Source organism: Lacerta agilis, chromosome 5 (assembly GCF_009819535.1).
Source record: "Lacerta agilis isolate rLacAgi1 chromosome 5, rLacAgi1.pri, whole genome shotgun sequence".
NCBI classification, from domain to species: domain Eukaryota; kingdom Metazoa; phylum Chordata; class Lepidosauria; order Squamata; family Lacertidae; genus Lacerta; species Lacerta agilis.
The window spans coordinates 23,385,239-23,411,195 of record NC_046316.1 but is presented as its reverse complement, the minus strand read 5'-3'; the positions used below and the strand labels follow the sequence as shown (position 1 = coordinate 23,411,195).

Genomic DNA, 25,957 nt, shown 5'->3' with positions numbered 1-25,957 from the left:
GTAAACATGAAGTACTTGCTGCATGCTCCGTAGCACCAAGCTTTATTAACACACTCTATAAAACTGACCAACACAAGACAAACTTGAGATACTGAAATGAATTGCTGTAAGGTTTTTAAGCTGTAAGAAGGGTTAAAGTCTTTGCATGCACAGTAGAAGTGGTATATCAGTACCAAAGCACTAGCCATGTCCTAATCCAGCAAGGAGTGTGTGTGTGTGTGTGTGTGTACACACAAAAAAGCAAAGAGAGCAACTGACCTAGATTGCACATCTGTAAACCTGCAGCGAAACAAGCAGCATCTGCTGAGTCTTATGCCTGCTGCATAGATATTGGTGTCCTTGTCCTCCTTTGCACCTTATAACCATGTCAAAAGTGGGGAAAAAACACCAACCAATGGTTTGGGGTTAGGCTTTTTGTTTTATTAGGTTGAGCATTGTTTTGTGAGGACTAACTCTTGCAGCTCCTTTCCTTAAAACAAACAAACAAACAACCCCAACTCTGTGTATGTCATATTATGCACAAGCCGGATTTTGTTGCATAAGCAAATATTTTCCCTCTTTTTTTTTTGAAGTGAATTCCTGAATTCCCTCTGAGGATTTCCTTCTCTAAACTGTAACAGCTAATGAGGATTATACAGAGCGACACTTATTAGTCTTGTTCCTCTGCCTAAGTAGGCCCCTCCAAGCTGGAAAAAAAAGCTTATTGTCTCAAATGTGCTGATCTGGGAGAAATTCAAACACACACACACACACACACACTATCAGGAAGAAAATGTCAGGCAGTTTAAAGTGTTTGGTCACGACCAGCTACGGATCCCTTCTGAGCGTGTATAAAAGCTTGTCTACTCCAACATTTACAGGCCTTAAAATGGTCACCTCTGTTCACATCACAAAGCTGGTCACTATCCTATCCTTAACCAGGTGCACCAACTCTAGGGGGCAGAGGTGTCTTGGGACCCCTCAATATTTGTTTGAAGGTGGCCCAGCCCCACCAATGTTGAGGGGGCCCAGTGCAACATCAGGGAAGGCTGCACTGGCCTGCATGAGGTGGGGAGATGTGTGCGATGTCACACATGCGAGACACGTACTGCCCCATCTTGGGGACAAACATGTGCCTCTGTCCTTACTCGAGTGTCAAGGAAGGAGAAAGTGCACCGCCTTGGCCAGGCCCTGCCAGGACTGCTTCAGCAATGTAGACCGCTGCTCCCTTACAATTAAACAGATAAATTTTAATTACCACACCATGTTTTACGGATTTGGTTTTAAAAAAGAAGAATCATCAAACGCACTCTTTTTCTCTGACCCTCAGGGTCACACAAGATGAGGAACAAGTTGTCTCATTAAAACACGCTTGCGAAGTGACTTTTAAAGGCAATGTACCAGTGCCGATCAGCTGATGGTTGCTGAGGCACATTGCCTTTGCAATATGATTCTGCTCAGAGCCACGACTTGTCGTTTTGATGTCCCGGTGAAAGTGGTTTCCAATGCAAACAGACTTCAAATTCATGGCAACCAAGCATTTACCTGCACCTGAAGACAGCAAACGGGCTTGGCTTGTGGGAAACAGGTCAAATCAGGACCTTTGCTAGGCCTAACTAGACCTGCTGGAGGTGCCACACCCTTCTTAAACATAAATGTTACCAGGATTTGTTACTGCCATATAGTCATGCGTGAAATTAGTAGCACAAAAATACTTAGTTCCCAACCAGAAGTTACTTCAGCGAGCATAGTTTTAACCAGGACTGAGGCTGCAACTCTAAACCAAAGTTTATGTCTTCTTGCTAGCCAAGAGAACACAGCAAACTGCTACTTCCGATTCCTTGGGGGTGAGCTCCCTACACAATTCACCAGGGTGGGTCTACGCTGCCTTAAGGCACCAAACACTCCTCCTGGTGAAATTCCAAGTAGATGTACAAATTGAGCCAGCAGCCTTACCGAATTACAAGTTCCAGAAATCCAGACATTAAAATAACACCTAATCTGAGGCAAAGCCAGCTCATGTTCGCCATTTAGGCATACATGCTATTAAACTACCCGTTTTGTATGGCAAAAATGATCGTGTTGGACAGATATTCCCCCGCCCCCCTGCCAGAATCAATGTTTAGATACTGCAGTGGCATCTTGTGGTCAAGGACAATATGACACCCCAACCACAAAAAAATAATAATAGTTATGCTTTACAATTCTCATTTGTTGACCTGCATCATGTAATTCTCCATTTGTAACTGTTTAAAATGCACCAGTCGCATGTAAAGTTGCCTTCTCCCTTCTGTAGTTAAGAGCAATGTGGCAGGCTGATGTTCAGCAGATGTTGCTTTGCCTGCCCTAGCAGCAACGTAGAATGCTACTCCTCCAGTGATCAAGAGCAGGCATAGGCAAACTTGGCCCTCCCGATGTTTTGGGACTACAACTCCCATCATCCCTAGCTAACAGGACCAGTGGTCAGGGATGATGGGAGTTGTAGCCCCAAAACATCGGGAGGGCCGAGTTTGCCTATGCCTGATCAAGAGACCGGAACATCAAATGTACCAACAGTGATCTCAGCTCCCCAAGTCCCAATAGCCCCAACACCACTCACACACACGAAGGCCATCTGCCAAGACCCATAAGCCTTCAGTTTTGGCATTCTCTGTTCTGCAAGAATCTAAATAGGAACAGCCATACCTGTAACCAGCATCCCTGGTAAAGCTGCCTCCTGAAGGAGGAGATGTTGGTTCACCGTTTAAAAAAAAAAGAAATTGGGGGTACCTCTGTAGATCATGTGAGAAATTAACAAACCCACATAAGTGGGAAGTTGCCGGGGGGGGGGGGATCAGGGAAGAGACTGGGAAAAGAAACCCCTGCCATGTTCAAGTCAAACTGACCAATGGCTAAACCAAACCAGGTGTACCAAGTAGTCCTATACAATTTATAATCCTGGGTAAGTAGTTTGGCTGCAATCCTACATCTGTAACTGAAAGCGATTGAGCCCTAATTATAGCTCCAGATAATTTCATCACACACAAGAGATTAACAGCATACTGCACATTACTAGGTCTCCCCCCCCCCCTCCAGCTGGAACTCAGTTCCGGCACCTACCAGGTGTGTGTCACTGCCATTACAAGAGAAGGGAGGAATTTGTGGCGAGTTCCAGCACCCCTTTCTCTAGAAAAATAGCACTAATTACTACCAAAATGCTTGCCATTATGACAGAGAGCGTGTGTGATGGGCTGCATCTATGTGCTCTGTGGATACCATTACACAACGCCTACTTCTAACCCATGTAAGCAATTTGTTGGATTTCACAGCTAGGTGGGGGGGGGGCTGCAACCATTTAAGTTCTCTCCAACCATCGGGGGTGGGGAAGGGGGGAGGTCAAGCCTGTCCCTGTCTAGTTAGCAGTTTCTTTTATCCATCGGATTGTATCCAATGGTACCCGCCCCATCTGCTAATCTAGTGAAGGCTCCCATCAGTGTAACAGCAGCCTTATTGCCCCTTCCCCAGATCTTCAGAATATTGAGGAAGCCTTCGATGTGGGGAGTAGTGCTAGGGGCGTGGGGTGGGAAGAGAGGGAGAGAGAGAGAGAGAGATGAATATGTTAAAACAGCTGCAATCCCTTTCATAAAATCCATATCAAAACTCAGATACGTAATTTCTTTTCTTTTTTTGGCAACTGCCATGCAAATTTGATGCTTTGTTATGTTGGGAGGTTGATGCTGAAGAACTGGAACCTCCTCTGCTCCCATGGCAGATTTAAAGTTTATTATTATTTATTATTATTAATTATTTTTATTATTATTAAATAGTGGGCTTCACTGAGCAGTGTACAGCTTTATTGAAAGTGAATAGGTTAATATTTACAATTAAAGGAAGATTCAAACCAGAGCACTCTATGGACAGGGCTACAGTTTTACAATAGGACACGACAGACACATATAAAAACAGGGATATCAATAAACTTCGACAGTGGGGGGAAAATACCACGAGTTTCAGTATTTCTGCTTCAACCACATTCAGGTTTTTTCGGGGGCAGTTAGCATTTCTTGATCCGATTGGCTGGTAGTTTGGATTTGTCCAAGTCATCGAAGTAAGGATGATTCAGAGCCACGCGGCCAGAAATCCTTTTTGCTGGATCATAGGTCAACATTTTCTGCAAGAGGAAACAAAGGCAGGTTTGGTACAAACCAGGAGTGAGGGTGGGGTAGAGGGGACTTTTATAAAACCCAGTGTGGATATGTACACAAGAGAGCGAAAGACTCCTCTGTCACTGCACTAAAATTCTGGATCACCCTATGAAAGTGATGCGGCAGTTGTTTCAGGACAGATGAACAAAAAAAGACCCCAACCCACGTGCTTCTCCACACACCACACAATTATATTTACGGCATTCACATCCCGTATGATTGTAGCCATGATCACAGTTTCAGATGGCTTTTTTTGGGGGGGGGGGATTAGCCATCTCCTCCATGAGCTTGTTTATCATCAGTAGTGGTCAGCCATGGCGGTCAAGTAGAACCTCCATGTTCAGAGGCAGCACACCTATAAATAGCAGCTGGGGAAGCAACAGCTGGGGAGGGCTTTTGCCTTTGCGCCCTGCTTCCAAAGGTGTGCAGCTGGGCACCAGTGGCAAGTACAACGCTGGACTGTGTTGGCCTTTGCCCAAGGCAGCAGGCCTCTCTGTCTTGCATTTTTATAGATGTACAAAACCAAGAATATTAAACAGCTTATCTGCATACATCTAGACGCACTGAACTCTATGCAGGCTTATGCACAGGGGAAACAAAATTATTTCAGGAAGGTACAACTGTTAGGATTTTAAGTATCCTTAGCTGCTTCAGCAGGACTATTATGTTTAGTGTAAATCATATGAGTGTCTGGGTAAGAGTGTGGGAACGGAAGACTGGTCTTATCTCTTCCACCGGAGTGTTTATTGTACTGTAATTTGGTTTCACTTCTGCTGCGTCAGTTTGTTGGATTGTTCTGCCAGAGATTGGGGAACACAGACGTGGAAATGGACCCTCTGTACATGGACTGTAAATAAACGTAGTTTAGATCTACTGATGTCTCTTTCTTCTTGCTGAGTGATGCTAGAAGATGTGTGCGCTCTTCTCAGGAGAGAAGGGCCGCATATTAACGGCACTCTGGTCTGAAGGGGACCAGCCAGAGAGGGCCACCCAGGAGTCGCTCGGGGGCCTGGATGTCACCGGTCTTATGTTGCATCAGAATGATTTTTTAAAAAACGATACACAAGTTTTATGATAGTGAAACAGTCGCTTACCAAAAGCAGGTCTAGTCCATCCTCATTCAGGTTTTTCACCAGAGAGGCCAGACTGCTCGGTTTCCACTTGGGGAAAGTGTTCTTGTAATCCTGCAAGGATTCTACTTCCGGCCACACATCATTGTTGGGCGTCCCCAAAGCTCTACAAGGAAAACAGTAAAAGGGGGCTGATTAAGCAGCCTTGGCAAATCTGCTCGAATGAATTCAGCAAAACACTTCTTTTGAGTGCTACCTACTGAAAGATTGGGGGGGAGGGAGAGATGTCTGTACTGTGTTTTTGAACCACAAAGGCTATGCAAGAGAAAATAAAAAATAAAAACTTGTAATAAAAATAAAATCCATAACATACAGAAGTAAGGTGGGTAGCATGCTCAGTGCACTTAAAGGAAGTGAAATGGATTCAACATAATCCGCCATGCCAACTGTTGCCAAAGTAATACTTTTTACGTATCAGTTCAATGTATCCAAACCCAGCATCAACAGCAATTGCCAGAGAAAGTTGACAAGACACTGCTGCAATACCCTCGCCTGACAACAACATCTGAACGCCTCCCAGTCTATTTAAGATATCCTGCACAATGTTCATAGGATCAGGCTATCAGGGTTGCACTCCCGAGTACACTTGCCAAATAAGCCAGTCTCCTTGATGTAAGTGGGACGTGCTTCAAAGCAAATATAGCGAGGACCGTACTTTGTTTCAAATTAGAAAAATTTGTTTATCAAGTTTGCTGTTATGACAGGGCAAAACCCACAGGCCTCAATTCATTGCACCATGTATGTTTGTTTTAAAATAATAATAACTAAATTCACACAATATCAGACTGATGGGATACAACATTTCCACGGAAGGAAAACAAGACCACAAACTTCTCATTTTAAGTTAGATACCTGAAGATCCTGAACAACTGATCAATTTCTGAATCACCACGGAAGAGTGCTTGCTTGGTTGCCATTTCAGCAAATATCGTCGCTATGCTCCATATATCGACAGGTGTGGAGTAACGTGCAGAACCTAGCAGCACTTCTGGAGCTCTGTACCACAGAGTTACTACCTAGCACAAGAATAGTAGGCATTAGGAGGTTTTTTTAATTTAAAAAACCCGCCAGCTTTGAGAGGGGGGGGAGGATTTAACATGCTTTGGAACAATTATGCATGAATTACTGCAAATCACTCAACCACACTATCCAGCATACGACATTTTTGGAATCGGCACGCCAGTTTCTGAAGTCGCTTTTCAAAGACAAAGAAAAAAAGCCAGTTTTCTAGTTCCTATTTTGTAAGCTAATGTACTCAAGGAAGTTTGCGTATTAATTGTTCGAGATGAATTCTTGCCCTGTTTGCCTCAGTCCTTCCTTCCACGCTCAACCACATTTCATCTGCGTAGCTATCATGTAAAAGGAGGTCACACCGAGCAACACCTTCCAGCTCAAGGCTCCTCCATGAGCTCCCTGGTATTTTTATCAAGTCTACTACTTCATTACATCTGAAACGCCCCAAACCGCCATGGGGAGGTGCAGCAAGGCCCTCCACAACCGCAGGAAGGTGTGGTGAGGCCCTCCTCTGCTGCGAGGATACCCACAGAGCCCCCCGCTTCCATGGGGAGGCGCAATGGGGCTCTCTGCTGCCGCAGGGAGGCCTGGCGAGGTCATCTGCCACCTTGAATAGGTGCCGTGAGGCCCTCCGCCACTGCAGGGATTCCCGGGAGACCCTGTCGCTGCAGATACATATTGTGATATATCGAGATACCATGATGTTTGGTTGGTGATATATATTGTAATAATGTCTAGTTGGTGATATACTGTGATATCGAACACCAGATGTCGCCCAGCCCTAGACAGACCTGGGTCTGATCCAACAGGGCTCTTCTTAATAGTATGCAGCAACCTCCTTAATAAGCAACATTAAAGGGGGGGGGAACTTGCTAGCCTTTCAATGTAGGAATTAATTTTTCCATATAATTTTAAAATTAATTATCCAAAGATATTCCAAGGCATTTATCATCATATGCAGTGGTACCTCGGGTTGTGGACACGATCCGTTCCGGGGTGCCGCTCGCACCCCAAAAAGTCTGCAACCCGAGCGGATATATCGCGCTTCTGCGCATGTGCAACCTGCGCAGAACGCGCGGCGAAACCCAGAAGTAAACACTTCCAGGTTTGCCGCGTTCGTAATCCGAGGTATGACTGTACACCTTCTTCTTGACATCCCACCCCACCTTTCCTGGGATTTTTTACTGCTTTTTATTAGCTGTCTTAAACACAATGTTTTTATTGCCTAAACCCCAAAGCACTGGTTCTTTCAGCAATCCAGAACTTATACCTTTTAGTGTAGGATTTAGCGCAGAGAGATCCACAGTCCCTTACCTCATGGGTGTAGACCCGCACGGGAATGCCGAAAGCTCGAGCCAGACCAAAGTCGGCCAGTTTAATTACTCCGTTGTCATCGATCAACAAGTTCTGAGGCTTCAGGTCTCTGTGCAGAATTCTCCTCGAGTGACAGAACACAATACCTTGCAAGATTTGGTACAAGTAACTCTGAAAGAATATTGAAACAGAGTTGGCATTGGAAGACGACGTGTTCAGAAGGGCATGCACTTCACCTCTTGTCTGCCCAAACGAGAAGGGCAAGACGGGACAGGTGTGGTAAAAACAGGTATTACAAAACTTCCATCCCTTTAGAAGAATGCAGCTGCTTACACTAGGTTCCTAGTGGTCTCCAATCCAGGCTACGTGAGTCCAATCACATACACCTCATTTGCTGAAATGCATCCCTCGCTCCCCTTGTCCACTATCAAGCTTTAGCTTGCAAGTTTTTTGGGGCTCGGGACCTATCTTTGCTGATGTTACGAGAAAGGAGGACTCCAGCAAAACAACAGGTGGACCTTTCCTGACAGTAGGAACAGACTCCCACGAGGGCTGGTGGGCTCTCCTTCTCCTTGGAGGTTTTTAAGCAGAGGCTGGGTGGCCATCTGTTGTGGATGCTTTAGTTGAGATTCCTGCTTGCAAGGGGTTCAATTCTGTGAAACCGAAACATCATGCACACTGATGGCACTAACTAAAACAAAAGACTAATGAATGGTGACAAGCAGATGCATACTCGCTTAACTTCAATATGCCGTTGCAGTGGCACCTCCACATCATTTACTAGGGTGATTTTATAGATAAGATGGCTAGAAAAGCTGCTTTCTTTCAAAGGGTCAGCTTCAAAATTCAGTAAGCCACCTAAAAGACCATTACAGTGGTACCTTGGTTCTCGAACTTAACCTGTTCCGGGAGTCCGTTCAACTCCCTAAACCATTTGAAAACCAAGGCATGGCTTCAGATTGGCTGCAGGAGCTTCCTGAACTCAGTCGGAAGCCGCGTCGGATGTTTGGCTTCCGAAAAACGTTCGCAAACCAAAACACTTATTTCTGGGTTTGCGGCGTTCGGGAGCCGATTTGTTCGGGAGCCAAGCCATCCGAGAACCAAGGTACCACTGTACTGCCCTGTTTTGCTTCTAGAGCACTGAATTAGCACAAGGGGGATAACCTTTAAGATGTTGAGACAGGAGAACACAAAAGCCCTGCTATACCTTTGGTCCTCAACAAGGGCTTCAAAATTGCCTGTTGGCTGCCACGACCACGTGGGCCACCAATTCTTACGCCAGGCTGTTGCACCTGTTCGTTGCAGAACAAATCACAGCAGTCATTTTCAAACTTTGTTCCTAGATATCCTTACGGCGCTTTGGGATCTTACAAAAGGATCCTTTGATGGCAAGGATTGTGATGATGGAGAAGCATTGGCCAAACACAACCTGCCTACTCTTACCAATTCACCTCAAGAGTCTCTGGCAGGCAGATCAACGTAGACGGGGTTCCGTGGGCAGGTAGGTTGAAAGCCACCCGTTGGCAGTATCGTTTCCTTACCTTAACAAGCATACGATCTAGGTACTGCCCAGATGGGATGGAGTCCAAGTATTTCTTGAGATCCATAGAAAGAAATTCAAATATCAGGTAAAGTCTTGAGTCTTGCATAAGCACATCCTGAAGACTGAAAAGAATTTCTTTTTTTAAAGGAAGTCAAAACAGCTCAAACCTTTTCACTAAGCATACAATGTGGGTTTGTTATATGCGGCACTAAGGCCCCTTCATCTCTAACTGGACGAACATCCCATAGTTTATTATACTTCCATCTAATCAGCCATCGTAACATGCCGAGCTAAGGTTTCTGCAGGTTCACTGCATATACATGCCTATGTGGAAGCTGGTAATTAAACATGCTGCCTGATCCATTAAGCTTTATAGCTATAAATCTTATGAAGATGACGAATGACTGAGAATTATAAATTAATGTGAAACAGAGAAGCCTAAATGAAACCAGCTCAATACACTTAGTTATTTAAGCATATGTTCACCAGGGGGCATGTAGTTGTTTCAAAGGTGAACATTTAGGCACTCAACCCAGTATAGTGTTCTGCTTAGTACTGTCAGCCCCTGTTTCTGAAGTGGGGTGGGAGAGCTGAAAAAAATGCCAATATATTTCACATCTGGCACCCAACGTTCTGCTTTGGTTGCAGGTAGTACATGGGTAAAAAGGTAAAGGGACAATAGTGGACAGCAAGCTGCTCTGCTCAACCTGACCTCCCTCCCGTGGAGCCACTGCTGTACAACAGGAGTGACCCAACCCAGTACTCCTGCCGGTGTGTTTACAACCAGGATGGCCCATTCTAACATGCAGCAACGCAGCCAGAAAGAGGTCATGCGAGCATCGTAGCCCAATCACGCCACCTGCTTCTGCTTAACTCATCACCAACCGGACCCCTCAGGGTCCCTTCCAACTCCAATTCCCTCATCATCACACATGAAAGACCTCCTCACATTTTTAGGTGTAATTCAGCAGACTCATTGGGTGCCAAAAAAGGGGACGAAAACCCAATTTTATAGCTGAAACCCAGGTTATACAGGTGTAGACATACCAGACTATGTTGGGATGACGTAGCTCTTTTAATAAGGAAATCTCTCTGATTGCGGTACTGGGAACACCTTCTTCGTCATTCTCTAACCGAATTTTCTTCATGGCCACCACTTGGCCTGTAGCTTTGTGTCTGCCTTTATACACAACACCGTAAGTGCCTAATGGGGGGGAAAGAGCTCCAGTTTAGTCCTCTGGTTTCCACAATACATTAAGCCAGGTTTCCACAATACATTAAGCCAGAGGTCAGCAACCTAAGGCCCCACCATTTTTTTCCCCGCCGACATTTCCCCCCCTCTCCCTCACCATAGCGGAACCTCCTCCCGGTGAAGCAAATCACCAGCCAATCACCTGCTAAGGTTTGAAGCCCTGGCCAATGGGCAAGCAGCAGCTGCGCGTGGCCAAGAGGAGGAAGGGGGCTGGGCTGAGCTGGCCAAGCGCATTTCCAGCAGCCCCTCGTCGGAGCAAGATGTTTGCCACTGCCGCTCTGCCAAGTGCGGCTCCTGTGCCTGCCCTTGTGAGCGGCAGAGGAACAAGCAGCCTGAAAGCAGCCCTTTTGGGCTGCTCCTTCCTCCTCCTCCTCCTCCTCCGCTTCTGCCGCTGTCATTGGTGGAGGAGGAACAAGCAGCCTGAAAGCAGCCCTTTTGGGCTGCTTGTTCCTCCTCCTACGCTGCCAGCCTCTGCCTGTTGGCAGCACTCTAGGTAGGCAGGGGGACTGGAGGGGCTGGGAGAGAGAAGCCCCCTCTGCCATGTGCACATGCACTCCGGACCACCAGGAGGTTTGTGGTGCGGTGAACCGGCCCACCTCCCCAAAAAAGCTTGCCGACCCCTGCATTAAGCCAACTCAAACGTGTGAACTCCCACTGAGCTAGCAGTGTCTTCTGCAGTGTTAGAAACTCAAGTGTGTAATCTAATTGCCAAATGGCACCTTAAACCTGGGTCATGGTCGCCACAATGGAATGTATTCTTATTTTATTCATTACATTTTTATACTGTACCACTTTAGATTTCAAAGAACGAATCTCAAAGCGGTTTACAACACATTAAAACATCAAATTAAACAATCCAGAATAAGACCAATTCAAGCTTCAAGGAAAATATTTCAGATCCTTCTCCAAGTGACATTTTGCTTTCCCCAGTCGCCAACCTGGCATGCAGAGGTCTCCACGTGATCGCAATTGAACCCACGCCAGTCAAAAAGCGTGCCTTGCTGATTCTGGGCTTCTGAATCTGGGCTAGTGGTTGAGCTCTCTCTTCAACAACCACATTGTAGCCAAGTTTTATTACTAGCTATGACTTGTGGTTTCCAAGGAGAGGTCAAGCACAAGGTTTAGGTGATGCCCTAAGCTGAAGCCTGGCTTAGCGCAGCATGCCATGGGAGTAAAGGAGCAAAGCTCCTCTCCAGGAGCCCACACTGCCCCACTAAGATCACCATGTTGTGACAACCAGGGCATAGGGCTTAACATGATACAAAGCCTTTCAGCCCAAGGATGGAAGCACGTTGCCCTGAGCAAACATCTATGTCCTATTTGAGCATTCAGTTTACAAGTGCATGTGCAACAACCGGGGGAAAGTGGTGGGGTGCTCAGTGAGGTGGGGCTGATCATTTTCCAAGGCTTTATTTCTCCACACAAAATTTCCCATTTCATAAATTCACTAGTAGCAATGAATGGGTGCCAAATGCAAGTACAATATTAGGAAAGCAGTTTCGGAATCACAATGCAAGCTTTTCAGTGATTATCCCTAGGCACGTATGTGGGTTAGCACATCACGCAGTTCTTTGGGATGCGACATTAGTGAGTGGGGGACTCTCATGACCCATGTAAGCACTATCAATGACTCTGACTCAAGGAGACTTGCTTCCAAGTGTACAGATTTAGGCTGGAGGTGCAAGACAAAGCAGGATTATGTAATAGATCAAATGCTACCTACCTTCACCAATCTTTTCTATTTTCGTGTAATCGTCCATTATTCCTCAATATGAAAAGGCCTGAAACAGAACAAGGAGAGTCAAGCGGTTGTAGTGACAGGTGCATCCCTACATTTATTTGTTTTTTCAAAGAGAAGGGTTTCCAAAAGCCACTTTGGTGTGTTTTCAAGTGGCATGTAGATATTTTCCTTCCTGCAGTAATTCAGCCAGCTGTAATTAAGCTAAAGCAAAGGTATTTTGCCGTATTACTGCCATCATGCAAAAGTAGTCAACTAGAAGGCATCTTTCCCTTTCGTTCCAGTTAAGTCTGGGTTGAAAAGGCTAAGAATTTGCAAAGGAAAGGCAAGTAAAGGTTTAACCAGAAGCTGCCCTGGAGACACATGCTGTTTGTGGAATTAAAAGCAGCCACAAACTGCTGGGTCCAAATAAGTGTCAGAATTCAATGGGCAAGGCAGAAGTCCTTTGAAAGAAAGCTCCATAGTTTTATAGCCACCATTAAGAAAGCCCCGTCTCTTGTGCATGCCAGCCTAACATATCTTAAAAGCAGGCACTCAAGAAGAGCGCTTAGGTAGGACAGAAGATAATCTTTAAAACACTAAATTGCTTAGGACTTGGTTAAGACCAGCACATTGAACTGGGTCTGCAAGCAAACAGGTAGCTACTCCAACCAGTGGAAAACTTGAGTTATGTAGAGCTTCTGGCCCCCACCAACATTTGGGCTGCAACATTCTGTATCAGCTGTAGCTTCCAGACAGTTTTCAGATGCAGCTCCTCATAAAACGCAGCAGTCTAGTTTGGAGGTCACCAGATAACCAAGGCCAGGTCTGATCATTGATCTAAACAGGGGCTGCATATTAAAGTTATTGCACAAGCTGTAAAGTGACATCTGTTTTAAAGTTATTGCACAAGCTGTAAAGTGACATCTGCTTAAATGTATTCCAGAAAACTCCTTTCCGTGCCTCTGATGCTGAGAATAGTTAAGCCAACAGAACTTGCAGTCTGAAAAGGCCACAATCCTGCTCACAAGTGCTGCACTCACTGCATTTCTACAAGAGGCCACATGCTAAGGCCAGGAGAGTCAAGTGCAGATTTACAAAGGCCAAGGAGAAGGAGATCTTGGGGATTAGGTAAGCACATGTGGGAGAGATAAGAACAAACCTCTAGCTGCCTCCCCTCCAACCCACCAAGTAGACTAGATTTTTAACCCGCTATACCCAGATCAGAGAGAAAGAAGAGTTCAGAAATACTCTGGTTAGCGTTTCCTCCCCCCCCCCCCGCCCTCCCTACAGGGGTTGCTCAAAAGTAATCCCCTGTGGATGGCAAGTTTGCAGCCTTCAGAGTAAAAACTTTTTATTTATTTTTCAAAAAAAGAGGAAGTGAGTTAAGGGATGCAGTTTGGGGAAAATGCAACACTGCTTCTGTGGCTTTTTAAAAAAAAACAGTTCTCCCACTCATCCAGGCAAAAGTGTAGAGCAGTGAAGGGAGAATGAACAGGAACACAAGAGTTGCACATTTGTTTTAAAAAGTGGGGTTTAATGCGCTCCCCCTACCCTTGCCCTTTATGCTCTCGGCAGCCTCCTGCCCTGGTCTATCCCAGCCACGCGTCTCTCCCCCCCCCCCCCCCCCTTGTAGCCCCCTTACCCTCTCCGCCCGGGCCAGCCCCACTGCTTCCAGCCGTTCCCCTCGCCTCCCTGCGAAAACAAGGACGCACCTTCCGAAGAACCGGCGGAGGAAGCGGAGGCGGCGGCTTAGCAGCGCCTGCTTAAGAGAGGCCGAGCGCAGACGGATTCAAATCGACCGCGCTGAGCCGACTCCCAACGCGCCAATGGGGCCGCGCCGCTGCTTTCAAAAGGGCCAATCGGAGGGCAGGCGCCAAAGCCGTGCAGAAGAGCGGTCCCGTTGCCACGCAGCGGGCGGGCGCAGCAACCAGAACGGAAGGGTTCTGCAGAGCGTGCTCTTCTCCACCCGCCGCCGCCTGTTATTGCCAAGGAATTCGAACGTGGGCGGGTTTAATTGGTGTTTGGCGTTTTCGGTTTGCATTTTCGGCTCGCTTTCAGGCAGGAATAGCCTTTCTGGAACAAGCTGTGTTTTTGTTTTTGCGGAGGACTTCTTCCGCATTTCTGGAGTCTGTCTGCTCCTCCCGTCTTAACCGGGTCTCCCTGCTGCACCTTCAACTGTGCTCCACGACAGGCGCAAATTCATCGGTGAGGCTCTCCTATTGCTTGGGAAAGCTTCACCTGCTGAATTTCTGCCTGTGCAACTTTAAAGACACATGGATTCATAGAATTGTAGAGTTGGAAGGGATTCTGAGGGTCATCTAGTCCAGGCTTCCTCAAGCTGGGCCCTCCAGATGTTTTTGGCCTACAACTCCCATGATTCCTAGCTAGCAGGACTAGTGGTCAGGGATGATGGGAATTGTAGTCTAAAAACATCTGGAGGGCCAAGGTTGAGGAAGCCTGATCTAGTCCAACCCCCTGCAATGAATCTCAGGATGGGACAGAGCAAAGGATAGCGATTCTATTATGAAAAGTACTACAGTATAGCCCAAACTTTCCCATGTTATGCTCCCTTTTTAATTTATATATTGAAGCCAAGATTGATGAAGTGAAAAAATGGACCAGTTTCATTAAAATGTACACTTTATGGATATGGGCAGATAAGTAATAATATTTTAATAAGTAATATTAATATTATTTTATTAATATGAAGAATTAATAATAACTAAATTAAGAAGTCCTCTATAAGGGCCATGAAGTTACTCTTTAAAACTTAGCACTTGGAGGAGACTGAGCAGGCATGCAGGTCACCTGGGTTCACAAGCTCTCTCACTCACACACACACACTCCGCTATGGTGATACGTGCCGTGAGCTGGTCTGTATGACACCCTAAGACAGGGTTTCCCAAACTTCGGTCTCCAATTGGACTACAATTGCCATCATCCCTGACCACTGGCCCTGTTAGGTAGGGATGATGGGCTTTGTAGTCCAAAAACAGCTGGAGACCCAGGGAGCCCAGCGCCGAAAAAAAGCCACTGAAAGGGGGGGGAGGCTTGAATGTGCCTGCTTTGCTTCCCCCTTTCAGCGGCTTTTTTTCGGTGGGAGGGGGGGCCAGCGAGGAGAGGGCATCATGACAGTGACAAGTGTGACGCCCCCTCCTCGCTGGCCCACCCCTCACCTCCATGTTGCATCCACGTGCGTTGTGCCCCGCCCCCAGGGGGTGCCTCCGTGCCACCGCCCCAGGCAGTGAAGAGGCTTCCTCCGCCTCTGAGTATCAGCAGGATGTGGGAAGATCCAGTTGTGGACCAGTTGAAGGCTGAGTGCCTGCCAGCAGTAGTGCACCTGCAGGATTAATTAACAATGGCGGCCCAGGTATATTGACCCAGCTTAGCAGGTGGGAGGAATTTAAATCTCAGGCCAGCCAGCATATAGCCACTATAGGTTCTAAGGCAGGCATCCCCAACCTGAAGCCCTCCAGATGTTTTGGCCTACAACACCCATGATCCCTAGCTAACAGGGCCAGTGGTCAGGGATGATGGGAACTGTAGTTCAAAACATCTGGAGGGCCGAAGGTTGGTGATGCCTGTTCTAGGGCAACTAAATCTCCCGAATTGGGTCTGCCACAAAATCCAAAAGATTTGGCAAAACAGCCCTGCCTGCAAATAACACCCCCAAGGAAGGGAAATAGTGTGGTTATTACGCACAAGAAAATTGAGTATATTGGATCCCTATGAGGGACAGGCAGGAAGGTGTATGTTAGCTCACCCCTCCGAGGACAAAATTGGCTTTAAGCACCATAACACACAGTGATAAGGGTGGCAGAGACTTACCTACAGCTGATTCAGCAGATGGGCAGGCTGTTCTTTTTCCTTTACATTTTTTTCTGAGTGCAGTTGCAGGGTTAGGCGCGCTGTGAATGAAAATTAACATCTGCCAGTTTTACTCCCCTTTATGGATGACATGAGATACAGAGCGTAGTGGATGCATGTAAAACAACAACAACAACAACAACAACCATTCTGTTCTCTGAAATCAAGGTCAGGCCCCATGGCTCATAAGCTTTCAAGTCAAATCCTTTCGCTGAATATGGATGTCTTTGTAACACGCCATGCAAGTGGTTATAAGAGTGAAATCCACTTGGGTCAAATGACGAGTGACTCGACATGAAGCTGATTAGACTTTGCCTTCCATTTTGAGCCTCTGGGGAAGTATGCAGGTGAAGCTGTTAACCACCTTCTGGGGCCAAAAACAATATGGCTATGCAATGATGCAATCAGGTCACATGCTGCTTGGCCGCGTGTCATGGGCATCTGACTCTCTTCACAGGTAGGTTTGATCTTGGGTCAGATGAATTCTCCCCTGTCCACTACTCTAGTAAGCCGCATCTTGTTCTTCCCACTCCTTCTCAAGGCCCATCGCGTTGGCACTGTACGGTTCCTTCAAGAAGCTCGTGGCAGCCTAAATGGGGTTAACGCATTTTGCCTTCACAACAATCCCTGAACCAAAGCTCTGCAGCAAACTTTTATCACCACACCACACTGGCTTTCCTTACTGTCCAAAATCTACCTCTCTTTGGTCGCTTGCTGCTCAGTCTCTCACCTGCCATATTTCTTCAGGTCATTGCACTTGCACAAACAACAGCCTTGCCCAGAAAGAAAAGTGTCAGCTCTACATACCATGAGAACTAGTGCTGTTCTGAAAAATGCCTTCTTAATTCCTCAGGGTTCCTTCCCCCCGCCCCCCGTTCAGAGTGGCTCAGACACTAGAACATGAGACTCTTAATCTCAAGGTCGTCGGTTCAAGCCTCATGTTGAGCAAAAGATTCCTGGTTGGATTAGATGCCCCTCATGGTCCCAACTCTGCAATTCTATGAAAAGGGCTTCCATTTTTTTCTGCCTCATTGTCCAGGCACCTTAGAATTTCAGATGGCACAGGGTTTTGAGCTTGCCTTATTGTTGCAAGGTGGCCAAGGGTGAAGTGTGCATTTTTCTTTCTAGTCAACATTTGTCCAGCACTTTGCAGATCTGCAGAATGAAAAAGAAATCACAAACACCCGGCCAATTCAAAACATGACACAAACCCTGCATCCCATTCACAAGAATTTCACCAACATTTTCGTGCCCCTTTGACAAATTTTGAATGCAATTTATTTTCTCGTTGATTGATGGTGAAGAACTAGGGTAGGGACGCACAAACAATTGTTGGCATTGAGAACCTGCAATATTCATTTGATTTAATATTCAGCTGATTGGCAATATGTGTTGATACCTGCAATTCTATTAATTAATTTGTTCATTTTATTATTTTCAGTTGCACTGCAAGCAGGGGCCGCACATCCTGTTTCATAGCTTGAGGCGAAACAGAAAATGCTGCCACCATAGCTATTGCTCCTGGCACCACTTCTCTGCCTACCCTGCTGCTTCTGCAATTTTGGGTGAGATCTTGCCCAATTTGGGTGTGATTTCGGATGCAATTTCAGCCAATACCGGCAGCAAATCTGCACCATTTGGGGGGCTTCTACCACCTGAGACAGTTGCCTCAGTTTGCCTAATGACAGAGCCGGCCCTGCCTACAAGTTTGTACGTGTTAAAACAGTTTAATCCTGCAATCCTATATATATGCCTGTTCATATGAGTCCCATTTTGTACAGCAGGGCTTACTTTGAGTGAAATGGAGATAAAATTGGAACCTAAAGTACTTAAACATATTTTAATAATGCTGGAATCACAGAAATGCTCTTTTAAGGCAGTGAACGGTCAACTAAATCACAGCTTCGTTGGATTTCATCTGTAATAGACTTGAGGAAAGTTGGAGGGGGTGAAATGTTATTAGTGGCTATTTTGACAGTTGCCCACTAGAGGGCAGAGCTGGCAAACGGATGGATGTGCAGATATATAGCCTTTTCCCCTTAAATAAAGCGTAACTACACAGAGGCAATAACTCCATGCAGTTCGTTTTAGAAAGGCAGTCAGCTGGAAAGACTTCTGGAAAAATGTCTTTTTCTAGAACAGTGTTCCCCAAACTTGTGTCTCCAGCTGCTTTTGGACTTTTTGATCTAGCAGGACCAGTGGTCAGGAATGATGGGAACTGTAGTCCAAAAACAGCTGGAGACACAAGTTTGGGAAACACTGGTTAGAGCAAGAATGGGGGACGTGTGGCCTCTCAGAGGTTGTTGGGCTACAGCTCCCATTGTTTATAAACATTGCCTATGTTGGCTATGCAAGTTAGTTTCCAATAACACCTGCAGAACCCCAGGTTCTCCCACCCCTGATCCTAGAAGCATGGGTCATCACACTTTGAGTGTAAGAGGATGCAAAGATCACTCTAGCCTAGCAATCCAAGTAAAAGGCAGTCTTTGTTTTGTTTTTCATATGGACAGCCTGCAGAAAGTGGAAGAGCACAGACTTGATATGCATAGAGTTCTAGGCCCAGCCCTCCTTGCTTTTACTTGCCACCTATACCAGGTGAGGGTAGCCGATGCTTCTCAAGCCCTTGGTGAGTTCTCTTGCATATGAAGACAGGCTACTTTTGATTGAGCAGTGATGGGAAACACACAGCTACTTTATTAGTTCTTCTGGGATACCCAGGGGCGTAGCAAGGGGCGGGCGGTCCGCCCCGCGTTCCATAATGGAGGGGTGACAAATTATGAAGGAAATTTGTTTTTTGATTTTTTTTTTAAATGCCTGCTCCAAAGGTCTTATCATACTATACTAGGGATTATATAGCTATATATGAAATTTCATGCATATCGGTTAATATCTTGACCCTCCTCCACCAAAATAGCTGTTCACTTGGCTGTTTTCCTATGTCATGAAGGCTGAAATTTCAGTTCAGAGAACACTTTACTGTTCCCAACCCTAACCCTGTGGAAAGCCATCGAATTAGACTTTAATTTGATTTTCAGATGTTTTTAGTAGGTAATTTAATTATTGTTTGATTTTATACCAATGTTATGTATCTGATGAGCCCGACTTTGGCTGGGGAGGGTGGGATATAAATAAAAGTTTTTTATTACTTGTTATTATTCCTTTGTAAGAAAATATGAAATGATGTAAAACCATTTTTGCGGGGGGGGGGGGGTTGACAAGAAATTTTCCACACCAGGTATCACCTGACCTTCCCATGCCTGGGGGGGGGGGGTTGACAAAAAATATTTTGCCCCCGGGTACCAATTTACCTTGCTACGCCGCTGGGGATACTAGCTCCATTTGGTTCCTCCTCTCTCCCTGAGCACCTTTCCATTAAAGCTGGTCATTTTAAGAACTTATTTTAAAAGTGGGTACCTGTTTTACTTTTCCCTCCCCATTCTTTTTTCCCCTTTCGTGCCATATTTGTTACTGAACCTAAATAAATAATGTAAATTGACACAGGATTATCGTGGCTCCTACCATCCCACCCCAAGAAACCTGGGAATTGTACTGTAGAGTTGAGAGAATGCTGAGAAATCTTGGCAATTTTTAATGACTTTGCAAAAGTACGATAATTAGGATTTCTTGGTTGGGTAGCCAAATGTGTTTAAAACTTGTTTAAATATTTCATGTAGACATGCTCCTTGGTGGTCTTTTCTCTAGGCCAAACACACCCTGATACTTCTTCCTTTTCTGGTAGGATTTGCTTTCTAGTTCCCTTGTTACTGCATTCCTCTGAATGGCCACAATGCTGTAGCATGCATGTTTGTTCCTAGTCGGACTGTCCCCCTGCCCCGTTATAGTGTAGGCCTTGTATCATGGATAAGAATCCACCAGTGTAGCCATAACAAGTGTGTTTTATTTTCTGACCAGTAGGCAGCTGCAAGACTCAATGTAGTCTTGTCTTTAAAATTCATATTATATTCCCCTGCAGCAATGGCATCTCTGTAACAGAACATAGAATAGTATATTCTGTCCTTTACATAATGATGAAGCTAAACCGAAGCTCACTCATCTGAGAATATGAATTAGGTGATTTAAAACAGAACTATGTGTTCATTATAGTTCATGCAGCAGAGGACACAGAAAGCATTTCTAGTAAGATTGCCAATGGACTGGGGTGTAGCCTGGCTACATGTTTATTTGTTTAGTTCACTTTCTGGACATCTGCCAGAAAAAAATGTGTGCTGGTTTTTGCACATCACCTTTAGTCATTAAAAAAAAAAAAGCGCCAGACACCCGAGTTAACTATATGAATATATAGCTTTGCTCTGCCCCACATCTCTCCACGGAACCCATCCCAAACCACTGGGCTCACCCTCCAAACCAGCCGAAAACAGAAATCCCCATGGTCTCTGCACTCAGAGGGCTCTCCTCAAGAGGTACTTTTTCTTTTTATGGTTATGAAGAGCTGGCAACTGTAATGCTTGGGGTCTTCAGAAAATTGCATCTTGAAAATTAAAAGTTGGAGGAGTTACTGTGTCATAATGGAAATATGTAATTGCAAAAATGAGGGAAACCGTAACTCTTTTCATCATTTCCCCCTCCTCTGGTAGGAGCACTACAAAACACTGAAGAAATAATCCTGTACGTTACTTAAGCATAGTTCCATTCCAACATTTTTCATTATGCTCTGCACAGAACTCACTCAGTGCATTCATCTAACTGATTTTTAACAGGGACCACCATCCTTTGAACTGAGCAAGGGCTGGGCGGCCAGAAACATTGGCTCCACACTCTAACTTTGTCCAGACCAATGGCCAGGGCCAGGTGTAGCGGCAGGAGATCCAGGTGACCACTTGGAATGGGAGATTTGCAGAGGTGCTTGGCATCCAAGTATCCACTCAGCAAACGGAACAAACCAGAGAGAGAAAGGGGTTCCTTGCCAGCCACATCTATACCATACATCTAAAGCACATTCAATGCACATTTAAAGCGCATAGCACCCCCCCACACACACCCAAAAGAATCCTGGATAACTGCGGTTTGTTCAAGCTAGGTACTTGGAATTGTAGCTCCGTGATGGGCAAACTACAGTTTCTGGGATTATTGTGAGAAGTCATGTGCTTTAAATGTTTGCCGAGTGTGCTTTAGATGTGCAATGTGGATCTCTCTATTTCTGTTTTTCAGGAGGCTGAAGTGACCTTACCTTGGAATCCGAGCAAGAAGAGGAGGAGGCCGCCGTTATACATAAAAAGGGGAGCCCCTAGACTTGGAAGCTATTCTGGGGTGGGGGGGGGCAGGTGGGAAATCCCTCTGCATCTGAACAGCCAGTTAAATAGAATGGTTCTTAATTTAACTCCATTCACTAAATTAGAGATTCTGGTGGAACAGTTCCAGGTGTCACATAACTGCTTTTTGTGTATTGTGTGCTGCATTTTGACAGGTAGCCAAGTAATACCAGGACAGAGAAGGGGGTGGGGTGGGGGGTGGGGGAGAGAGATGGAACAATGTATTGTTAATAGTTGAAAAGTAAATGGAGATAAAAGGATGGAAGCTGGCCAAATGAAGCAACTCTAAATTAGTCACTGATATCATTTGTAGACTGTTATAATTACATAGGGCATTTGGCAGTAATTCTTGAAACAGAGCTGGAATGATCTTTGCTACTTTTTTATTTTCTATTTTCTGCTATCTGCGTGTAACTCAGCCCTGCCTGGTGTAGCTGTAACCTGGAAACCTGAACCTGTTTAAACAGATACAATTATGCTGCGCTGCACTGTATGCCGATATTACCTGACGACGGCAACACCGTGCTTAATCCTGCACACTCGCACTCGCTGTCTCCATATGGAGATGTTAACTGGGAGGATGCAGTACATGACGAGGTCGTTGTTAGAGCTGCGGGTGCTCTGCGCTAATAAAAACACGGGTTCTCTGATGCGTATAAATTATGCAAATTCAAAACGTTTTATTTATTCAGCTATCCCTTTATTTATATAACACAATCCTACGTGCATGGCGCTTTGCAAAGAACAAGACAAGCAGATCCCTGCCCCTCGAGGAGCTTGCAATCTAGACATACAGAGGTTGGCTAAATGGGAAGGATATGCAGTTATTTCAATTACACATAATTTAGCTTGCAGTATGGTAGTGGTGGTGGGGGGCAGGGAGATGCTCCAGAGGCAACCTGGAAAAGGTGGGCTTTGAGGAGGGGCTTGAAGGGATGGAGGGAGTTATTTGGCTGAGGCATTCGGGGATGCAAGAAGAGCTCTGCTGGATCAGGCCATTGGCCCATCTAGTGCAGGTTCTCACAGGAGCCAACCAGATGCCTATAGGAGGCCCACAAGCAGTGCCACCTTGAGCGCAATAGGCTCCCACCCACTTTTTTGTTCCCTGGCCCTGCAACTGATATGCAGAGACATATTTCCTCCTACACTGGAGGAAGTACATACCTATTGTGGCTTTTGTTGACAATGATTGATAAGTCATTGACAGCCTTATCAATCATTAATTTGTCTAGAAACTATTTTAAAGCCATAACAGTGGGTGGCCATGACCATACCCTGAGGGCATGGGTGCCCTCCCTGTAGTTAGTGTGGCCTGTCTCTGTAAGGGACATGCCTAGTCTATAACAAAAGCTCCCTTCCCCTCGCTGAGGATGGCTCCTTCCATATCTCAGTGGGAACCTTCATTTTGCCTGTATCCTAGCTGCTATCCTGAGTTGATTTTCTGCCATTCGCAAATACTGCTATTGAAGCTTTCCTGACTTCTGCGGCTCCCTGATGCTAGGGCAGCTCCACTGCAAGGTTTCCTCACATGGTGAAGATCTTTCCCAAACCTATAGGATACTACACTTAACTGTTCATAAACTGGTCTCTCTTCAAGGACCAGCATTTCATAATGCTACAGACTGAAGCTATATATCACGTTGCTGTTTTTAGGTTCGGTGAGCATCCAGCTCAGAAGTTTAGCCACACACCTGCCTGTTTTAATATCCGCCCACTTTCTCTCTCTCTCTCTCTCTCTCTCTCTCTCTCTCTCTCTCACACACACACACACACACACACACACACACACAGAAGCAAAGAACAGAGATGTGATGCTGCAAATAAGAATGGTATGTAGATTTTGCAGGGATAGGCTGAAGCAACGCAGTCCCTCGAGGTGTGTTTCTTCATTGCGCAAGTAAGGACGCAGCAAAAGGCACCACAGCAAACTAGGAAACGTTCAGGCAGCCCATGTTTTCAGATGCAAAGGTTTTTGAGTGAGTTGCCCTAGAAACATGCTGACCTGTGACAGTGGAGAGAGAGCTGATGGCATCAGCACATCATCATGTACAATGCCAGTGTACCACATCTGTCCCCCTGTGTTGCTTGAATGGCACAGCAACACTAGGAAAGGCTGTTGCCACACTTCAGGCACATGCCTGGGGGAGGGGCACCATCTAAGAAGAAGCTCCTAAGCGAACGGAGTTGCCAGCTCTTTTATTGGCCCTGCACCTGTGTCTATAACAGCAGCTCGACATGCAGAAATTTAGCAGATGGCACTTATCACCTAGAGATAAACTGATGGGGAAATAATTGACTGCTACATTTCTGTGTTTCAGGCTGCTGCTAAGAGGACAAGAACAGGACAGGAACAATTAAAGAGTTGGCAACCCTTTGGTCAAGACTGTCTAATTCAGGTGTAGGCAACCTAAGGCCCGTGGGCCGGATGCGGCCCAATCGCCTTCTAAATCCTGTCTGCGGACTGTCCGGAAATCAGCGTGTTTTTACATGAGTAGAATGTGCCCTTTTAGTTAAAATGCATCTCTTGGTTATTTGTGGGTCATAGGAATTCGTTCATTTTTTAAATCAAAATATAGTCTGGCCCACCACATGGTCTGAGGGACAGTGGACCGGCCCACAGCTGAAAAAGGTTGCTGACCCCTGGTCTAATTTCACCAGGCTTTGGGGTCATTTCATGTTTGTACGCTGCTGTTTTTAGTGTTGCTCTGGTGGTTTTTAACTCTCAGTTCTTTTCTGCTTCTTGTGATACGGCCATATTCTGTTATTACAGTGTTACATTTGGCCCTGATTTTAATGTTGTATTTTTATACTGCTGTGAACCCACACTTGAACCTTGTGATTAAGAGTGGATAAGGGTCCAATGGTAAAATGATTATTAATAATATAATTACTTTATATAGTTGTCCTTATAAGCCGGTTTGGGGGGGGGCTCATGTGGTCAAAAAGTGAGATATCAATAAATATACCCCTCCTTGCCAGGTGTTTTTCTCTGGTAAACATGGACCTTAAATCCTGACTGTGAGCAGGAGATTGCACAAATAAAGGCAGGTCTGCGGGGAGGGGGGGGTTAAGCACCCACTCATTCTCCACTGTAAAAATTCCCCCTGCACCAAACTTACTTTTGCTGGCAAACATCTAGACCTCTCTCTCTCTCTCTCTCTCTCTCTCTCTTTCTCTCTTTTCCTCATTAAGAGGGACTTTCCTGGATCATTGTTTCAGACAGATCTATCTTGGCCTTATTTTATTAGCCCGTAGAGAACAGTAGAAGGACAGTCTTAAGGAAGTGCTGAGCAGTCACACATAACCGTTTCCTGGATCTCCTTGCCAGGAATGATCAGAATCGCTGGGAAACATGCATATTTGCATTTCAATACCTTGCTTTCTGGCTAAGCTATGATATGGGGTCCAACCCGTCAAGAGCAGAAAATGCAGCCAGCAAACCCAGCTGATCTGGCACAAGCAAAACAGAGATTGGATCGATTGGATTATGCTGGTCACATCTTCTGCTTCATTAGCTCTGAGGCTGACTCAGAAAATGGCAGAATCAGACAGCATGGACATTTCTTCCTGTTGATCTCCAGGTGCAGAACACTGATAAAGGCTTGGAACAAATGTCTCAGTATCATAATATTTCATCTCCACTTTTGATCTGTAGATCTACAGTATGCCAGCTGCTACATATAGCAACAAACAAAGGCTTCTGTTTTTTTCTTTTTTAAAAAAAAAACCCCAACAAGGCTGACTATGGTAACTAGGCAGGTAATCTGACCTTTGTTAGTATTATAAACAAAGAGTGCCTGCACTTGAAAGAAATTCTAGAGTAGTAATAAAACTGAAATCTGATATGCTTCCTTGGGAGCAAGTGCCACTTAGTTCAGTGCTAAATGTTGTGATCTAGTGTGGTGTAGTGGTTAGAGCAGGGGTCAGCAAACTTACTGCCCCTCGGGCAGGTGTCTCCAGCGCTGATCACGTGGCGGGCCAGAGGGCAGGGGAGCGTGCACCCATACGCGTGCGCACACACTATTTCCGGCACACTTCTGGGTCGGAGGAGAACCAGAAATAGCTTGTGCACATGTGCACGGGCCTCCTCTGACCTGGATGTGCACCGGAAATACCGCTTGCGCATGCACACAAGCTATTTCCAGTGCTCCTCCGACCCGGAAGTGGGCAGCCGCGCAGTGCAGTGCAGGTAAGAGCAGGAGGCAGCAGCGGGCGGCGGGGGGGTCACAGTGGGCTGGATAAACAAGTCCCTTGGGCCTTATCTGGCCCACGGACCTTAGTTTGGGGACCCCGGGTTAGAGTATTGGACTGGGACCTGGGAAATCGGGGTTCAAATCCTCACTCACTGTGAAACTTGCTGGGTTACCTTAACTTGTTGTTGTGGGTACTGAGAAGCTGAAGAACCTTGTACGCCATTTTGAGCTCCTTGGAGAAAAAGGTGGAATATGAATACAATAAATAAATAAAATAAATCTAGCAATAAAAGGTGCATGTTTGCAATCAGACTGGCTTTCAGCCCCACTGCATCCATTTCATTCAGTCTTTGCCTGCAAATTACTATCCTCTCAGTTCACACATTTGATGAAGTACAATCGTACCTCGTATTGCGTTTGCTGCGGGTTGCAAACGGCATGGGTTACGAATGCGTCGAACCCGGAAGTAACGGAATGGATTACTTCTGGGT

General features: G+C 45.8%; 1 protein-coding gene across 2 annotated transcripts; it reads right to left on the bottom strand.

The window, feature by feature from the left end:
• Positions 1-3,790: 3,790 nt before the first annotated feature.
• CDK1 (cyclin dependent kinase 1) lies at positions 3,791-13,966 on the bottom strand. Of its 2 annotated transcripts, none has more exons than XM_033148903.1 (8): positions 13,849-13,966; positions 12,140-12,197; positions 10,212-10,368; positions 9,163-9,286; positions 7,622-7,792; positions 6,146-6,309; positions 5,258-5,399; positions 3,791-4,129 (listed from the first exon to the last, which is right to left on the bottom strand). In XM_033148903.1, exons 2-8 carry the CDS (start codon positions 12,174-12,176, stop codon positions 4,013-4,015), a joined length of 912 nt encoding a protein of 303 aa, XP_033004794.1. In that variant the 5' UTR covers positions 12,177-12,197; positions 13,849-13,966; the 3' UTR covers positions 3,791-4,012. The 2 variants fall into 2 exon arrangements, with proteins under 2 accessions (XP_033004794.1, XP_033004793.1); XM_033148902.1 differs by having other exon boundaries at positions 13,779-13,949.
• Between the last annotated feature and the right edge of the window lie 11,991 nt (positions 13,967-25,957).

Bases quoted from the DNA above. Each gene is read 5' to 3' on its own strand.
- CDK1 (XM_033148903.1), bottom strand. From the start codon at position 12,176: ATGGACGATTACACGAAAATAGAAAAGATTGGTGAAG. The intron at 7,793-9,162 runs GTAAGGAAACGA...ATATTCTTTCAG, and splicing joins TAGATCGTATGCTTGTTAAG to AGTTACTTGTACCAAATCTT. The intron at 4,130-5,257 runs GTAAGCGACTGT...TTCCTCTTGCAG, and splicing joins ATGGACTAGACCTGCTTTTG to AAAATGTTGACCTATGATCC.